Below are 20,101 nucleotides of genomic sequence, written 5' to 3'. Positions count from 1 at the left end.
TCGGGACACCTTGGGGTGGGAAACAAAACCTCCCAATGAAGCCATGAGCACCCATTCCGCCGTCGCAGCTGTTGGAGGCAGATTGTCCAACTTTTACGCGGAATGGGCAAGGATTAAATCAGACCGGTGGGTCTTAGAGGTCATCAGAGATGGCTACGCTCTGGAGTTCTCGTGTCCAGTACGAGAGGCCTTTGTGGAATCCCGAGTGGTCTCACACATCAAGTGCGACGTGGTCTGGGTAACTCTGCAACGTCTTCTCGACCTCAGAGCAATTGTCCCAGTGCTGGAAAAACAGTGAGGCCGGGGACGGTACTCTATTTACTTTGTGGTCCCAAAGAAGGAGGGCACATTTTGGCCCATCCTCGATCTCCAGAAGGTCAACCGTTGTCTTTGAGTTCCTCGTTTTCGGATGGAAATGCTGAGGATGGTGATGGTGGCAGTTCGAACCAGGGAATTTCTCACGTCTCTAGATCTCACGGAGGTGTACCTACATATTCCTATCCGGTTGAGTCACCAGAGGTTTCTGCGTTTCAAGGTCCTGGGGCAACACTTCCAATTTCGAGCTCTCCCGTTTGGTTTGGCAACAGCTCCTTGAATGTTCACAAAGGTCATGTTGGTGGTGGTAGCGGCCTTTCTATGGAAAGAAGGGATCTTGGTCCACCCATACCTGGACGACTGGTTGATTCGCCCAAAGTCTCGGGAAGTCTGCGAGAGGTTGGTTCAATTGGTGAGGTTCACGTTGCAGTCGCTGATGTGGGTGATCAATGTCCAGAAGAGCCACTTGGAGCCCACCCAAGAACTGATTTATCTGGGAGCACAGTTCGATACCCTGAAGGGCAGAGTGTTTCTAGCGCCAAACCGTGTAACAAAGTTACAGAATCAGGTCTGGTCCTTGCTCCGCAGAAGCAAACCCACAGTGTGACATCATCTTCAGGTTCTGGGGTCCACCTTGGACTTAGTATCCTGGGCATTCGCTCACTTACTTCCAATCCAACGTGCACTTTTATCTTGCTGGAGTCCGGTATCGGAACAATTCCACTTGCCAATGCTCTTACTTAAGGAATCCAGAACCAGTCTGTCGTGGTGGCTGTCGCACGACAATCTGGAACGAGGAGTGGCCTTGGACACGCTGAATTGGATAATAATTTCCACCGATTCCAGCCTCTCGGGGTGGGGTGCGGTGTGTGCGGAACGATCTGCCCAAGGATTGTGCTCGGCGACGGAAGGATCATGGTCCATCAATCATCTGGAAACCAGAGCGGTGCGACTGGCCCTACAAGCCTTCTTACCCTGGATTCAAGGCAGAATGGTGCGAGTGTTCTCCGACCAATGCAACGACTGTGGTGTACATCAACCAGCAAGGCGGGACGCGAAGCCCTGCAGTGGCACTGAAGGCGCGGCTTCTGTTCGCTTGGGCGGAACGTCACCTCGGGGGCATTGCTGCCTCTCATCTCACAGGGGTGGAGAACGTGCAGGCGGATTTTCTCAGCAGACAGCAACTCGACCCAGGCGAGTGGGAACTGTTGGCCGAGGCGTGGAACCACATTTGCGTCAGATGGGGGGGGGGGGGTCCTCAATTAGATCTGATGGCGACACGGGCGAATGAGAAAAGGGAATGCTTCTTCAGCCGTCGAGATCAGGGTTCGGTGGTAATCGCTCTCATGTGTCACTGGCCCACGGGAATTCTCCTGTATGCCTTTCCGCCTTGACATCTCATAGGTCAGATTCTTCGCCGCATAGAATTTCACCCAGGGTGAGTGGTACTCGTGGCTCCGGAATGGCCATGTCGTCCGTGGTTCGTGGATCTCGTGCGTCTGGCTCTCGAGGAACCGCTACATCTAGCCAATCTGCCGTGTCTGCTCCGTCAGTGATCCATATTTTCGGATTGGGAGGATCACTTCTCTCTCGCAGCTTGGCTTTTGAGAGGCGACGTTTACGCTTGAAGGGCTATTCCGAACAGGTCATTTCCACTCTCCTACAGGCGCGACGTCAGGCCACTTCCATGGCCTATGTGAGGGTCTGGAAGCTTTTTGAGTCATGGTGTTGTCAAGGGGTCTGCGATCCCTTGGCGGCCGATATCCCTCGGGTCCTTGACTTCCTGCAACAGGGACTCGCCAAGGGGTTGGCATTCAGTTCCCTTCGGGTACAAGTTGCGGCACTGGGGGCATTGCAGGGAAGGTTCGATGGTTTTTTGCTTGCAGCACACCCAGATATTGCCTGTTTTCTCAAGGGGGTCAAGCATTTACGACCGCCCGTCTGCTCTGTGTGGCCGGTGTGGAGCTTGAATTTAGTTCTGCGGGTGTTATGTGGCACCCCGTTCGAGCCTATCCGCTGGTCTTCTCTGAAGGATCTGACATTGAAGACTGTGTTTTTGGTGGCCATTTGCTTGGCTCGTCGGATTTCAGAATTACAGACGTTGTCGGGACCCCTTTTTAAGGATTCACAATGCTTTGCGCACGGTTCTGTCCTTCGTGCCTAAGGTGGTTTCGGTCTTTCATGTAAATCAGATGGTGGAACTACCAGGGTTTCCACATTGGTCTAGGGACTCGGCTCAGGACAGAGACCGTCATCTTTTGGATGTGCGACGCGCTCTATTGTGTTATCTGAAGGTTACTAATGACTTCCGCCGTTCTGATCACTTATTCATTCTCTTTGGGTCCCTAAGAAAGAGGATAAAGCGTCTAAGGCAACCATATCTCGTTGGATTAAGGAAGCCGTTTGCTTGGTTTATATTGCCCGTGGATGTCAAGTTCCTGAGGGTTTTAGAGCCCATTCCACTAGGGCCCAGGCTACTTCCTGGGCAGAGTGTCAACTCCTGTCGCCTCAGGAGATCTGTAGAGCGGCAGTGTGGTCGTCTATTCATACTTTAACTGCTGATGAGTCATCCTTCGGTGAGAGTGTTTTGCGTGCGGGTCTTTTGGAATCCCGCCCAGTTTAGGGTGGCTTGGGTACATCCCACTTCTCTGGACTGATCGTGGTACGTATAGGGAAAAGAAAATCTGTTCTTACCTGCTAATTTTTGTTTCTCTAGTACCAAGGATCAGTCCAGAGGCCCACCCCTTACTTCAGATTCAGAAAGACTGTGTTGGCTAGCGTTTGCCTATCTAATTTTCAAGAAGCTCCTTTTTGGCAGAAAGGTTGATGGGAGCAGTTATTCGCAGTTGGTTTCGTTTAATTTTTGTCTCGAGCGAAGGGGTAGTCAGGGTTTTTTGTTAGCTACCTCTCGCTCCTTGGTTCTGTTATCTCGGGCTTGGGTACAGGACAATACTGAGAGACTGCAGGAGGCACTCTATTATATATGGCAATGCCCAAAGTTTTGGTTCTCTGACTCCATCTGCTGGTAGGGATACACAACCCACTTCTCTGGACTTCTAGGAACGAAAATTAGCAGGTAAGAACCAATTTTCTTTTCTGTGTACCAGCAAACTTTCTTATTCACTGAAGTTTCTAAAGTGTGCCTGCTACATAATTTCACTCACAAGGTGATATTTGAATCTCACTATCTTTTTTTTTTTCTGTATTTGTTTATAATTCAGTGTAACGGTCAACCAATACAGAGCAGTTCAGGATTCGTGGAAGGCCTTACTCGACATTCAGTTTTAAATATAATTTTAAAGCCAGGAGAAAAAAAATCAGTGAAAGTAAAATTTACTCCTCTTTTCAACAAAACTTCTTCTTCATTAATTATCATCAGGTAGGTCTCTGAGTATGTTTTTTGATAGCAGTTCTTTTGTTTTGCATTGGATATTCTGTGTGAACAGCATAAATTACTTAGAATATAAACTATAGGTTGGGATAATAAAGTACCAGATTAAGGTTTAATGAACTAAACATATCTTTCATCAAAATGAGACAGAAAACTTCCTGGGGCGTTTTGAATTTTATGTGCCTCTTCTGTCCATACCTGGGTTCAGTTAAACCCTGTTTGGAATAATCTTTTATTCATAAACATTTGGGAGAATCATCCATAAAGAAGTATCTGAATTAAAAAAATATTTTCCTTTTTACTGTCACAAATAGAGATTATAGTATTTTTAAGGGATTGAAATGTAAAAGGTTTTAAGATCATAATGTCTACTTATTTTGTAGTACACTCATTAAAAAAAATTTTTTTGCCCTCCATCTGTATTCATACAGAAATAATCTAACTGTAATCGATGCACTGATGGTACAAGGTCAAGGAGCAACTGAGAGCCTAAGGGTCGCAGGCAAGCCTCCCAGTCCTGGAAGCTTTTTACGATTTAAAATTACAGAAGCACTGTTGAAAGATTGCTCAGATAGTGAGTATTGACAATTCATTTTCAAAGAAAATGACATTGGAAAATGCATTGTGAGTGTTAAGTATATCTTTCTTGGTAGAAAAATGGCAAGATGACTTAAACATTTTTAAAACTGGCTGTTCTTCATTGACTGTAGTTTTGACAGTTTTTGTAGTTTTGACAGTTTTTGTAGTTTTGACAGTTTTTTTTAAATGAGAATTTGCTCTATTTGCTGCATTATTTATAATATATTTACAACAGTATTTCTCAATTTGAGGGTCAGGGCCTACATATAACTTTTGAGGGCCCTCAATATAGCCTTTTTAAACAGTGAGAGGTGGGGGTGGATAAGGGAGAGAACGGACAAAACTTGTTTTGACTTAAATAGTATTTATAAATTGCTTAGTATGCATAAGAAATGTGTGCCAGGTACTGTATTACTTCTTTCAATAAAGTTAATACACAAAAATGATGTAAGTAAATATATTCATAATATTTTTTAAGATTCAAACATAATTTATTGAGACACTTTGAACATCAACCCTGCTCATGTGGCTGTCAAGTGATACGTTGTTTGCCTCTGGTCTACAGTTGCTGTCAGTGCCAGATTTTGTAAGTGAATGCCTGATAACTTAGAGCCCATTCAAATAGAAGTATTTAGATTTTAGTGCAGAAGTTGCCCAAATTCAGGTGGTTGAAAACTTTCCAGTAGAAAGATGTCTGTTTTAAGCAAACAAAACACTGATGTTAACCTGGTGCAAACTTTCATTTACATAGGTTTTACACTGGATTTTGGAACAAATTATAATAGCAGATGTGTAATACATTATTAACCTTTCAAGTTTCTCCTCCCCCACTATCCTTTTTTAGACTTGTCCCAGTGTCACCCCTCCAGTGTAAATTTGGAATAAGATAAGGTGCTCAGATAGCGACATCAAAATGAAAAAAAAGGGGCATGAAGCCAAAATTGGATGCCCACATGTCACAACAAACAAAGCTTTTTGATCTGTGTATGAACATTTTCAGCCTCTTAACTCTATAGGAGTCAGGCAAGGGGAAGATCTGAATCATAAAGCACACACAGGAAGGATCATTTTTAAAGGGACGTCTGCAGGTAAAATGGTGTTATATGCACAGAAATGGCCTTTTACAAAATTGCCTTCCCAGTATACAGATACATTTTGCCTGTATGTCATGTTCATGTGTAAGTTTACCAGGACTGAGCAGAGATGTTCCTAGAGCCCCAGAGTAGGGGAAAGGTTTGATCTTATGTGCATACTTTTGTATTTTAAAAAGTATGCATATACATTTTCAGGAAAAATTTGTGCATACATTTGAGCATATATAACTTGCATGGGTAGATTTAATGGGTAAATTTTCAAAGTTGATTTAAGCGCATAAATCCGCTTTGAAATTTGGTGTAATCTATGTGCATTTTTTTTTACTTATACAAGCTGAAAATGACCCCCATTATGGCCTTTGCATATGCTAAATATGTTTGAATTTTAATTAAGATAATATACATTTTCCTACTTCAGTGATAGTATGCATTCCTCTTCCTTCTGCTCCACTAGTCCTGAACCTATGGGTTATATCTTCTCCCAGGACAAGCAGGATGGTAGTCTTCACATATGGGTGACATCATCAGGACAGAGCCCTATCACGGAACACTTTTGTCAAAGTTTCTAGAACTTTGATTGGCAGACTGAGCATGCCCAGCATGCCACTAACCCTGCATCCAGCAGGGGTCCCCCCTTCAGTCTCTTTTTTTTTTTTTTTTTTTCCATGCAGCAGTTACTTCGCGGTTCTCAGGAGCTCTGAGAATTTCTCACAACTTTTTCCTCACGGAATTTTCTTTAAAATTTTCAAACCTTTTTCCCCATCCCGCTGGTAATTTTTTTTAACCTCGTTCTTTCCGGTCGTTTCCCGACAATGCTCCTTTTCGGTGCCCGACATCCACTGACCGTGCATCGCGTTTATTTTTCAAAAAAATTGGACCAGTTCTTGGAAGTGCCCTGAGTGTCCGAGGACTATGTCCATCATGGACCCCACATGATGTCTGCATCTTATGCTTGGGGCCTTCCCATGATGACCAACTGTTTACCAATTATGCCCAAATGACACTGGAAGGCTGCCGAGCCCACTTAGAAAAAACGGAACACCTTTTCAAAACTAAGCATCCATCTACGCCGGCCAAAAGTGCACCGAGCTGGAAGCCGCCGTTGTCGTCATCAACTCCATCTCCATTGACGTCTCAGCATCGGGACACTGGTGAATGGCCGGCATCGTCTCGTTCAAAGGCCTCCACATCATCGTCCTCGGCGTGGAGAAAGACCGGGCCGAGCACCAAGAAAAGCACAGTCATCGACATTGACGGGACCCATCTTCGGGAATGGGCACCGATAAACCATCGACAATGACGGAACCACCGACCAAAAAGTCCCGGGAACTGGAGGACCCGGGACACCGAGGCGTTCCTCCACCTGCAACAGTGCCGGGAGCCGACACTCCACATATCCCTGTGGACCCTCCGGCAATGCTTATGGAGCCTCCAACTCCGGAAGCTGTGTTACCAACACCAGCCTTCCGGGAGGAATTGGACCAGATGGTCCAAGAGGCAGTCCTCCAAGCGCTTCGAGGATTTCAGTCGTCACCGGCACCGACTCCCATGCCAAGTTCTGACCCGGTGCCTACGATGCTGAAAGCGCATTCAGTAATAGCCATGGCAACATCAGTGGCGCACCTCCGTTTTGTACCTCTTGCTGACATCTGCAGAGCTGCCACATGAAGCGCTCTCCACACCTTTGCAGCTCATTATTGTCTCGACAAGACTGGCAAACAGGATTCCATCTTTGGCCAGTCTCTCTCATCAGCGCACTCCCATCGGTGCCCGTACCTTCCGGACCGTCGGTGCCTCCAAGACCATCGGTTTCCTCCACCGCCATCGATCCCGATTCCTCTCTCGGACGATGAAGAGCATGATCCGTCGATGCCGGACCCGATTCCAGGGCCATTGGGTATATTACCACCCCACCTCTCATCAAAAACACCAATAGCGTTGGTGCCTCCACTGGCCTCGGTGCCACCTCCATCTATTTTGGTGCATCCACAGATTCCATCGGTGCCACCTCCTGATCCGGCTGGATTAGGCCTTCTTCCTCCAGCGGAAGACCCACAGGGTGGAGGGGATCAGCCATACGATCCCTGGGGGGATGATTCCTCTGACTCCCAGGATTCTGAGGATATCTGAGCCTTCATCTCCGGAAGAAAGATGCCGCTGTCCTCCAGAGGACCTCTCGTTTGCCAGTTTTATAAAGACAATGTCTGAAACCATCCCCTTTAAACTGCAAACTGAAGAGAGAGGAATATCAAGTAAGAAAAGGGAAGTGATTATTCCCTTGTACAGGTCCTTGGTGAGGCCTCACCTGGAGTACTGTGTTCAGTTCTGGAGACTGTATCTACAAAAAGACAAAGACAAGATGGAAGCGGTACAGAGAAGGGCGACCAGGAAGGTGGAGGATCTTCATCGGATGACGTACGAGGAGAGATTGAAGAATCTAAATATGTACACCCTGGAGGAAAGGAGGAGCAGAGGTGATATGATACAGACTTTCAGATACTTGAAAGGTTTTAATGATCCAAAGGCAACGACAAACCTTTACCATAAGAAAAAAATCAGCAGAACCAGGGGTCACGATTTGAAGCTCCAGGGAGGAAGATTCAGAACCAATGTAAGGAAGTATTTCTTCACGGAGAGGGTGGTGGATGCCTGGAATGCCCTTCCAGAGGAAGTGGTGAAGACCAGAACTGTGAAGGACTTCAAAGGGGCGTGGGATAAACACTGTGGATCCATAAAGTCAAGAGGCCGCCAATGAAGAGTAGGTGACTCGCCAGAATGATGGCTACTGCCTGGAGACAATACCCTTATTCAATAAACATACACATGGTTACTGTGACTCCAACATCACTCTAAGCTTCAACAGCAAGAGGAAATGTGGAAAAAAGGATTTGCACTCACAAAGACAGGAGTAGCTGGCTTGTTACGGCGGTTACTACCCCAAACCAAATGTACCTGATACTTCACTCTCGACGCATATCCAGCATGGCTCTCTGCTTCAACGGCATGGGAAAAGAAAAACTGATACTTCACGCATATCCAGCATAACGTCAATGGCAGGGGAGAGGAAAAAAGGATTCACACTCACAAAGCGGGGAGTAGCTGGCTTGTTACGGCGGTTACTACCCCAAACCAAATGTGCCTGATACTTCACTTTCGATGCATATCCAGCATAGCTCTCTGCTTCAACGGCAGGGGAGAAGAAAAAAACTGATACCTCACGCATGTGAGGTATCAGTTTTTTTTACTCGACTTCTGGGAATCCTGCCATCTAGAAATTAAAAGCCTACTCAACAGCCTTAATCTGGTTCTAAACTCATCTAAAACTGAAGTCCTACTCATAACTCCCGATAATAAACCCACAGTCTGTCTCCCAACCAACCTACAAACCACTCATGTAAGGGATCTAGGTGTGCTAATCGACAATAAATTGAACTTCAAAGCCCACATCAACAAAACAACCAAAGACTGCTTCTATAAACTGCAAGTTTTAAAAAGGATAAGACCACTCTTCCACGCCAAAGACTTCAGAACCATTCTCCAAGCCCTCATCTTCTCCAAATTAGACTACTGCAACGCGACTCTTCTTGGCCTCCCCTCCTCATATACAAAACCGCTCCAAATGGTCCAAAACGCAGCAGTACGTCTACTAACAAACACCAGAAAAAGAGACCACATCTCTCCAGTCCTTCAAGCCCTCCACTGGTTACCAATCCACTTCAGAGTAATTTACAAATCCATCACATTATTATACAAAATCATTCACCAACATACCATAATCGACCTACAAATTCCTCCCCGTGTTCACAAATCAACAAGACCGACTAGGGAAGTCTACACAGGATGCCTCCTTGTTCCACCCGTAAAATCTACTAATCACAGAACCTTGAGAGACCGAGCCCTTTCTACAGCAGGCCCTCCGCTATGGAACTCTATCCCACCAGATCTCAGAAATGAACCATGCCTCTTAACGTTTAGGAAAAGACTTAAGACATGGCTTTTCAGGCAAGCCTTCCCGAACTCCTCCTAACAAGATCCATCAATAATTCCTATGCTAAGTAGCTGTATATAGTGGACTCCATATTTATTTTGTTCTCTTGTATATATAGTGGACTCCTTATTTACATTGTACACTTGTATATAATTATCCTCCTCTATCTCTTATTTCTTACAATCCCAGTTCATTAGCCCTTGTTAATTGTAACTGCTTCTCTTCTCCACGTTTACTTATGTTTTTTGGTTATATTTTTGCACCCCTGTTTTCTGTAAACCGACATGATGAGAACGAGTTCTTGAATGCCGGTATAAAAAACCTTAAATAAATAAAATAAATAAATGTCCAGCATAGCTCCCTGCTTCAACGGCAGGGGAGAAGATAAACAACCAATAAGGGCTGTATAACATAATCTGGGTAAAAACAAATAAGCATGGGTGTAGCTTGCTTATTGCGGCGGTTACTACCCCTACTACCTCTAACTAATCAAGCTAGATATTTCACGTGGATGCAGCTCCATCACCGCTCTCTACATTAATGGTGGGGGTGGAAGGGAAATAGAACCAAGAGCTAAGAGAAACAGATAAGTATGAGAGAAAAAATGAGGGAAGCTTGCTGGGCAGACTGGATGGGCCATTTGGTCTTCTTCTGCCGTCATTTCTATGTTTCTAGGATGCAAGCCGCAAGTGCTGGAAGTACTGCAATTTGTGGATGCCCCCAAGGAAGTGATGGAAATTCCAGTCCACAAAGTTCTGCTTGACCTGTTACATCGTACCTTGGAGCACCCAGGTACAGTTCCACCAAACAGGAAAACTAATGCGACCTACCTGGTTCAATCAGCTTCAGGATTCCAAAAAATGCAGCTCCCTCACCACTCCATAGTGGTCGAGTCCGCTCAAAAGAAAGCTAAGAGGTCCCGGCCTCATTCTTCTGCCCCTCCTGGCAAGGAGCAGAAATCTTTGGACACCTTTGGACGCACGGTGTTCCAGGGTTCTATGTTGATGGCACGTATAGCAGCCTACCAGCTACACATGACTCAATACTCCAGAAATCTTTGGAAGCAGGTTCAGAATTTCTCCAAATCCCTGCTAAAGGAGTTTCAAGAGGGATTGAATTCCATCCTCCAGAAGGGCCTTGATGCTGGAAAACATGAGGTCAGAGCTGCCTATGATATCTTTGAGACCGCCTCTAGAGTGTCAGCAGCAGGCATAAGTGCCAGATGTTGGGCATGGTTGAAATCTTTAGACTTGCATCCAGAAGTCCAAGACCAGGTTAGCAGACCTTCCCTGCACAGGGGACAACTTGTTTGGAGAGAAAATCCAGGAAGCAGTTGCGCAACTCAAAGACCATCATGAGACATTGCGCCAACTATCTACTGTTCCCTCTGACTTTTCCTCTACCATCAAAAGACAGTTCAGAAGGGATGCCATGAGGCTAACCTATAAAACTCGTAGGTATTACCCCCCTCCATGCCAGACTCGACCATCCAGACCCTATCAAAAAGGTCAACCTTTTGAGCACAGGCCTCCAAAAGCCCAACCAGCCCCACAGACTGGTTCTGCAGCGGGTTTTTGACTCCCTTCTAGAGAGCAACAGTCAACCCCCCGCCTCCAACAACGTTTCCTGTAGGAGGCCGCTTATGCCATTTTGCCAACATATGGCTACAATCACAACAGACCAATGGGTCCTTTCTGTGGTTGCCCACGGTTACCATCTAAACTTCTTCAAGCTACCACCGGACTCTCCACCTCGTCCGGTGTGGAGTTTAATCGACCATTCTCCACTTCTTGAGGAGGAACTCTCAATTCTCCTGCAGTCCAATGCCATAGAACCGGTTCCCCAACTGCAGCATGGAAAAGGGTTCTACTCCCGATATTTTCTAATTCCAAGAAAGTCAGGTGGCATTCGTCCTATATTGGATCTTCATGCCCTAAACAAACATCTCCGAAAGGAAAAGTTCAGAATGGTAACCCTGGGCACTACTCCCTCTCCTACAGAAGGGAGATTGGCTCTGCTCTCTAGATCTTCAGGAGGTGTATGCCCATATAGCCATAACTCCTCCGCATCGCAAATACCTCAGATTCTTAGTCTGTCACCGGCATTCCAATACAGAGTGCTATCGTTTGGCCTAGCGTCAGCACCCCGTGTGTTTACGAAATGCCTGGCAGTAGTAGCAGCTTACCTGCGAAAACACAGCATTCATGTCTATCCATATCTCGACGATTGGCTACTCAGGGTCCATCCAAGGAGGTAGTACTTCAATCCCTCCATCTTACTGTACAGCTACTGCAATCCTTGGGGTTTCTCATAAACTATCCCAAGTCAAATCTGAGTCATCACATACCCTCTCCTTCATTGGAGCAGATTTAAACACCATACACGCCAAAGCGTTCCTCCCAAAGGACCGAACACGCACATTATCAACCTTGGCCAAAGCAGTACAGACTCGCTGAACCACCACAGCTTGTCATCTGCTAAACTTACTAGGTCACATGGCGTCCACGGTCTACGTTCTCTCATGGCTAGACGAGCCATTGAGGTTAACATAATGGACTTTAAAGTCCCAGTGGTCCCAATCATATCAACATATGTCCCACATTGTCCACATCACCAGCCAGCTTCGTCTCTCACTAGCTTGGTGGATACAGGAGTCCAATCTTCGGATAGGACTACCCTTTCAATCTCCAGAACCTCAAATTACACTGACAACAGATGCCTCCAAACCCGGTTGGGGAGCCCATGTCAGCAACCTCCAAACCCAGGGAACCTGGACCACAGCGGAATTAAAACACCCGATAAATTTTCTGGAGCTCAGGGCAATATGATATGCCCTATTCTGTTTTCAGGATTGCCTATCCAACAAGGTAATTCTGATTCAAACAGACAACCAGGTAGCGATGTGATACCTCAACAAGCAAGGGGACACAGGCTCTTACCTGCTATGCCAGGAAGCGGCGCAGATCTGGGCCTGGGCACTCTCACATTCCATGGACTGAGAGCAACTTACCTGGCAGGCGTGGACAATGTGATGGCGGACAATCTCAGCCGGACCTTTCATCCTCACGAATGGTCCCTAGATCCCACTGTAGCGAACCAAATTTTCCACCAGTGGGGTCATCCATACATAGACCTCTTTGCGTCAATTCACAACCACAAAGTAGACAACTTTTACTCTCTACACTGCAGCCACAAGACACCTCCAAGGGATGCCTTAACCCACTCATGGACAACGGGTCTTCTATATGCCTACCCTCCACTTCCACTCATCAGCAAGACTCTCGTGAAGTTGCAACAAGACCGGGGCACAATGATCCTCATAGCCCCTTGCAGAGCTGTCACATGAAGCAGCAGGTTTGGTTTCCCATCCTACGTGACCTCTCAGTCCAGCAACCAATTCGACTGGGCACAGATCCAACTCTAATAACGCAGAATAGCGGACTGTTGCATCATCTGAACCTCCACTCCCTGTCTCTGACAGCATGGATGTTGAAAGGTTGATACTACAATCACTTAACCTTTCTGACAATGTGTCCCAGGTCCTCGTAGCTTCACGTAAGCCTTCTACTAGGAAATCTTATTCCAAATGGAAAAGATTTTCCTTGTGGTGCACAACAAAGGAAATGCATCCCTTTTCCTGCCCCACAACAAGATTCCTGGACTACCTCTTGTACCTATCGGAGTCTGGTCTACAAACGTCCTCCATCTGAGTGCGTGTCAGCGCCATAGCCGCTTACCACAAAGGTGTAGGAGATGCCTCGATCTCGGTGCAACCCCTTGTAGGGTGCTTTATGAGCAGTTTGCTCCAACTGAAGCCTCCACTGCGTCCTCCGGTTCTGGCATGGGACCTCAATGTTGTACTAGCACGGCTCATGCGACCTCCGTTCGAGCCTCTGCACTCCTGCGAGCTACGTCATCTCACTTGGAAAGTGCTCTTCCTACTTGCCTTAACATCGGCTCGCAGAGTCAGTGAGCTACAGGCGCTGGTAACATACCCACCTTACACACAATGTATCCACGATCATGTGGTATTCCACACTCACCCTAAATTTTTGCCAAAGGTAGTGTCTGTTTTCCATTTAAATCAATCCATAATACTACCCACATTTTTTCCGAAACCTCACTCACACCCAGGTGAGCGGGCCCTGCATTCTTTGGACTGTAAACATGCGCTCGCCTTTTATTTGGACTGCACTGCAGCCCATAGGAAGTCCACTCATCTGTTTGTTTTTCTTCGATAAAACCAAACTGGGAGTTCCGGTGGGCAAGCAGACCCTGTCCAATTGGCTGGCGGACGGTGTTACCTTCTGCTACCAACAAGCAGTCCTTCCGCTACAAAGACACGTGAAAGCGCATTCAGTAAGAGCCATGGCAACATCAGTGGTGCACCTCCGTTCTGTACCTCTTGCTGACATCTGCAGAGCTGTCACATGAAGCTCTCTCCACACCTTTGCAGCTCATTATTGTCTCGACAAGACTGGCAAACAGGATTCCATCTTTGGCCAATCCTGTGTAATTTGTTTCCAATTTAATAACTCAATTCCTTCTTGCGACCCACTGTTAAACTCAGGCTTCCCTCATACCCAAAACCACCCCTGTTGTACCTGTTGCACGTCGTTGGGTGCTTTTGGTTCATTCTATCGGGCATCCTGTAGCTCGCTATTCACGCATATGAGAGGACTACCATCCTGCTTGTCCTGGGAGAAAGCTAAGTTGCTGACCTGTAACAGGTGTTCTCCTAGGACAGCAGGATGTTAGTCCTCACGAAACCTGCCCTCCACCCCGCGGAGTTGGGTTCACTTAAGTTTTCTTAATTTATTTTTTTGCTCGTACTTTTTGCTACAAACGAGACTGAAGGAGGACTCCTGCTGGATGCAGGGTTAGTGGCATGCTCAGTGTGCCAGTCAAAGTTCTAGAAACTTTGACAAAAGTGTTCCGTGATAGGGCTCCATCCTGATGATGTCACCCATATGTGAGAACTAACATCCTGCTGTCCTGAGAGAACACCTGTTACAGGAAAGCAACTCTGCTCTCTTATCCAGCACACATGGAGGCAGTTTGTGTTTTGTTTTTTTTTAAATTACATCACCAGCTTATATGTCATATTTTGATGTAATTCAGCCAGTGTTCTCTGCCTCCAGCCACTGGATAGATGTTTTTTTTTGTTTATAATCTGTTTTTTATTGGCAAACAAAAAAAAAATATATACAGGTCGATCCAGTATCGTCCGCTCGAGGATTGCCCGTCTGTAACGTGCTCGTAGCGCACAATTCGGGCGCGCAAGGCAATTCGGCGATACAGTCTCCAGTTTCACGCGTCCGTATCGCTTCTGAAAACAGACGCATAACCCTTTCCGCACCCGGCATGTAAATGAACGAAAAAGCTGTATAATGAAGGAATTAGTTATTCCCCTGCGATACTGTAACGGGCGCTGATATTATCTCCTCCGTAACCCGCTGTTCTGCCGCGGCCTTAACCTGCTAGTTTACCGCCTCCCCCTAGTAGGAGTTAGTGTAGTGTAGGGTAAAAACATTGCTTACCCGCCCTGGTCCCGTCCGGTCTCCTGCAGCCCCGTCCGGACCGGACGGGGCTGCAGGAGACCGGACGGGACCAGGGCAAAAAAAACAAACGAAAAAGTAGCAAGGCTCGGGCCTGCTATGGTAAGTGTAAAAAGTGTAAAAAACAAAAAACCTGTGTGTTATATAAAAAAATAAAACAATTTTAAATACCTGTCGGAGGGCCGTGGGTCTGGGCGGCGGGCAGCCATCAGCGGCATCCGGTAGTCCCTTCTCCCTTCCTCCCTCCCTCCCCTGCCTGGATGAGCGCCAAAACCGCCCGGGCGGGTCGGCAGCGGGGGGGGGGGCGGCAGCAGGATCCGGGAGCGGCGGGTAGGCAGCAGCGGGGTCCGGGGGGGTAGCGGCAGCGGGGTCCGGGGGGGGGCAGCAGCAGCGGGGTCCGGGGGGGTGGCAGCGAGATCCGGGGAGCCAGCAGCGGCAGCATGTTCGATCGAGCAGGCAGGTAGGTGGCAAAGTAAAGATGGCCGCCTGCACGGGAAAATCGTGCAATTGGCCGCTGAAGACGTGACGTCACGACGTTTGGCGTCACGGGGTGTGACGTCACGTCTTCAGCGGCCAATTGCACGATTTTCCCGTGCAGGCGGCCATCTTTACTTTGCCACCTACCTGCCTGCTCGATCGAACATGCTGCCGCTGCTGGCTCCCCGGATCTCGCTGCCGCCCCCCCCCCCCCCCCCCCCCCCCCCCCCGCCTGAAAGTCCAAGTCCCAAAGTGCCCTGTATTTATGCACACCAGCCAATTTACCATAGAATATTGCGTATATTTTAGAGATTATACCCTTAATAGACGAAGCATGTTGGCATAGTTTCAAATAAAGTGTTTGTGGGTCTTGCGGTTCGCGACCTCAGTCCCTTATGTAAAAAGGAAGAAACCCGGGCATACAAAAAAAAATCGATAGCTCCACCCGGGTGCAAAGCACTGAGTTGTTCCCTAGTTAAGTGTTCCCTGTTGAATAACATGACTTAGACGCTGAATCCCAGCTACTAACCAGCATTTAGTAGTCAGCAATCAGAGATGGGCAGCACTGGATTAGTGAACAAATGAGACATCAGGGAATAACATTCTGTGCCCACCAACACATTTTTCCAGCGGTGCCATACTTGCATTGTGGTACGTAATGCATATGGAAAGTATTTAAAAGTACTCCAGGATGATCGAGGTTGCCATGGCATTGCAGAAACAGGGAATGTGCCCAGCAGCCCTTGTTCGAATCGGACCCATTGTGGTACGTCTCGAGTGCCGTGGATAGCCACTAAGGCACGAAGCTGAGCAGCATAATACCAGGCTAAATTGGGCAATTGCAGTCCTCCCCTAGCCTTGGGTAGATATAGGGTAGCCCTAGCAACACGAGGCAGCCTCTTTCTCCATATGAAACTGCAAATGATTTGCTGCCATTTTTTAAGAAGGGCAGTGGGAATGCTAATAGGAAGGGTGGTAAAAAAAAATAAAAAAAAATACAAAAAACGAGGAAGGATATTCATCTTGACTATGGCCAATCTCCCCAGCCAAGAATGAGTATGGCGTTCCCACCGTCTCAGGTTATCCTGCAGCTTGGTCACAAGGGGCTTGTAATTTAAATCAAACAATTGGTTAATATGAGACCCAATCTTGACACCCAAATATTTAAGGGAGGAGGGAGGCCCACGAAAAGGGGAAGAGATGTCTAAGGTCCTGAACGTCAGCGGGTGATAAGGTTAAATTAAGAAGTTCTGACTTGTCATAGTTGACTCTCATACCAGAAACTGCCGAGAAGCCACTCAGCCCTTCCATTACACCCTGTAAAGATACCTGAGGTTCCGTGAGAGTCATCATGACATCATCAGCAAAAAGGGAAATTTTTGAGTGAATAGTGCCCCCCATAACGCCTTTGATATTCACAGCCCCTCGGACCCTAATAGCAAAGGGTTCTAAAAAAAGGGGCAAATAAGAGAGGGGATAATGGGCAACCCTGTCTTGTTCCCCTCTGTATTGTAAAAGGGGGCCCATAGCCACCGTTAGCCATTACCCTGGCTAGCGGGTGCTCATACAGTTCTCGTAGCCAAGTCATAAAAGTTTCCCCAAAACCCATAGCCTCTAGCGTCTTGAGAAGGAACTCCCAGTGAACGAGATCGAATGCCTTTTCAGCGTCCAGGGCAAGGAGTACCGTTGGTATTTGTTCCTTGTGTACTAAATCGACAATGTCAGCAATTCTCCGAACATTATCAGCTGCCAGCTTGCCTGGCACAAATCCCATCTGATCATTATGGACCAACCCAGGAAGGACCCTATTTAAGCCTAGCTGCCAGCACTCTGGCTAATATTTTCAGATCTATATTTATTAAAGAAGTTGGGCGGTAAGAGCCACATTTAGAGGGATCTCTACCAGGCTTGGCCAGGACGGTAATACCAGCCGTGTTAGATTCTTTGGTGAAAGAGGTGCCCTCTAGCAAGGAGTTGAAGGCCTCTGTTAGTGGATCCACTAAAAAAAAGTAGCAAATTTCCGATAATAGGTGCCAGTAAACCCATCAAGCCCGGGCGCCTTCCCGGCCTTAAGTTGCCTAATGGCAGCCAACACTTCACTTGATTCTGTAGGCTTGTCCAGGCATGTCTTCTGTATCTGTTAGTGCTGGGAGTGTCAGCAACCTCAAATAATCCTCAATTGCCTCCCGGCTAATGGAGGAGTCCTTAGTATATAGGGTAGAATAGAATTCAGTAAAAGATTTACGGATGCCCTCAGACGAAGTAATTGTCTGATCCTGAGTGTTCTGAATTTTAGGCACCACTGGTTGAGCCTGCGCTGCTTTAAGTTGTCGGGCTAGATATTTTCCCCCCTCAAAAAACAGCTGTTTCAGTAACATAAGTTGGTGGCTGAAAGCAGTATCCTCTAGGGACCGTAGATGATCCTTAACCCTCAGTATTTAAGTCACTCCCGATTGGGTACTGCTACGGGACTGAGTTAGGGCAGCCAAAACCCTTAAGGGCTGATACTGAAGCACTACTTAGCCAGATAAGTAGGACTTATTCATATAAGTGTCAGCCGCTGAATTTCTGGCTATGTTCATCGGCTGCCACTTAGCTGGCTAAGTATTTGTCCAGCTAAGTAGATGGCCGAATATCTTGGGGGCAGGCAATGGGCAGATCAAGGAGGAGAAACTTATCTGGTTATCTTAACCAGATAAGTGCCTATAATCAACCTTATCTGGTTAAGTTAACCGAACAAGTTAGACCTGTTCAACAGCAGGTCTAATGTTATCTGATTAACTAGCATTTATCCAATTATATTCAGCAGCATAGCCATGCTACTGAATATCCTTTCTAAGTTGTTCGGATAACTTAGATAACCGGATATCTTTGAATATTGGGCCCTTAACTTTCATGCATCTGTTTCACCAAGCTATGTGTATAAATAGCTTCACCTTCTTGTATAGATAAACTATCAGAATGCTGTGTTCTGTTCTCGCATAAAACTACAAAATCTGAATGGCCAGCTATTTTATACTCTCTGGACTGCATTGCAGACTTTCACTCGGTATGTTCCTGAGGACATACATGAGGAATTTTGCTCCCTTATGGCCACTAAAAAGTAGTATGAAATGTACCTTGTCAGCTTGATCTATGATGCATTTGCAAGGGCATCGAGATGTTCTGTAATATTACCATAGGACCACTTCATTACAGTTATCTGATCTTAGAGAAGATGTTCAGGAGAGGCATGCTCTTTGGACAAGAAAGAATGTTTTGTGAACAAGGTGAAAAAGACATTTTCTGGGGCTGCTTCAGTTCATATGAATGTATGCTTAGCCAGCTCAATCAAAAAGGCTCTGAAGCATTCCATCAAAATCCAGTCAAAACCTCTCTGTAATGGGGAAGTTGAGTGTTTTGCAAACTGTTGGTTGCTTTAATTTCAGATAGTTAAGAATTGGGGAAAAAGAGATTGCACCTTTTGGAAGTCTCTCCAGATTTCTCTTCCCAAAAGAGATTCAGGCCTGTCCATGTCTCTCTCATAATGGTCCAAAATGTCTCACCACAAAGAATAGAAATTTAATTTCAGGTACTTCCTGATTCCCTAGAAAACTGAGGAATTCAGATCCATCTTAGAAGTGAGGAACCTGATTTTGTACCTGAAGAAGAAAAGGTTCAGTATGGCTTCCCTAAATGCCATCCATATCCTCCTAAATCAAGGGGGCTGGCTATATTCTCTAGATCTCAAGGAGGCCTACACCCCCATAGAGATTTCTGAATCATAGGAAGTATCTGATATTCAGTACTATAAGAACATAAGAAATTGCCAAGCTGGGTCAGACCAAGGGTCCATCAAGCCCAGCATCCTGTTTCCAACAGAGGCCAAAACCTGGCCACAAGAACCTGGCAATCTGCCTTTTAAGCTAGCTTTAGCTTCTCAAGTGTTTACCAAATGCTTTGCAGTAGTTGTGACATATTTGCACGAACTGGGATTATATAATTTGCCTATATGTGCAATTGGCAGATAAAGGGCAGGCAGGAGATAGAGAATGGTGCTTATCATTACCCAGGTGTTGGTGACATGAGGGTTCATGAATGATTTCACCAAATCCTATTTCTGCATATCGCTCCAGTTGGAATTTATCATGGCTTTGCAAGACACAGTTCATGCAAATGTTAATTTCCCCTACCAAAAATACCAAGATAATTTAGTTACTTTACTTGATGAGGTTGTGTTATCAGACAGTGTTGGGAATGTGAGGCCTAATAGCAGCAACAGTGCAAGGTTACTGCCCTTGTATGAGACAAAACCAATGGACATTGATACATTGGTAAACCTAGACTACATCATCCCAGTCGTGGGCGAGTTAAGGATCTTGTGATTTCGTGTTTCCACCATGGTAATCTGACTAAAGACTTTCCCTTCCAAATTTCAGACTATCATTCCACAAACGTGGACTGGGGAACTCTCTTACTTGTAAACGGTTTTTTTTATTAGTATTTCCAATGAGAAAAGTACAAAACACCTAGAGAGTGTGGGGTAATCCAACACTCCCTAGCCCTTTCAAAAACAATGTGCTGGCTGTACAAATACTCCCAAAATAAACACCTCTCCACCCAGAAAAACCCTCCCCTTTCCCACCCTCCCTTCCCTCTGTAGTCTCTGAAACATGCCCACATTCAGTTGAGAAAGAGCATACTACTTGGTTGGAAGTCA

At 46.3% G+C, this 20,101-nt stretch overlaps 1 protein-coding gene across 1 annotated transcript in view; it reads left to right on the top strand.

The window, feature by feature from the left end:
* TMEM131 (transmembrane protein 131) overlaps positions 1-20,101 on the top strand; it is a 334,866-nt gene that overhangs the window by 181,238 nt on the left and 133,527 nt on the right. The window contains exons 23-24 of the mRNA XM_029603311.1: positions 3,537-3,694; positions 4,138-4,280. Coding sequence (XP_029459171.1) covers positions 3,537-3,694; positions 4,138-4,280 — 301 coding nt within the window. The remainder of the gene's footprint in view (positions 1-3,536; positions 3,695-4,137; positions 4,281-20,101) is intronic.

Source organism: Rhinatrema bivittatum, chromosome 5 (genome assembly GCF_901001135.1).
Source record: "Rhinatrema bivittatum chromosome 5, aRhiBiv1.1, whole genome shotgun sequence".
Taxonomy (NCBI): Eukaryota; Metazoa; Chordata; class Amphibia; order Gymnophiona; family Rhinatrematidae; genus Rhinatrema; species Rhinatrema bivittatum.
The sequence above is the reverse complement of the archived record's forward strand: the minus strand, read 5'-3'. Positions and strand labels throughout refer to the sequence as shown.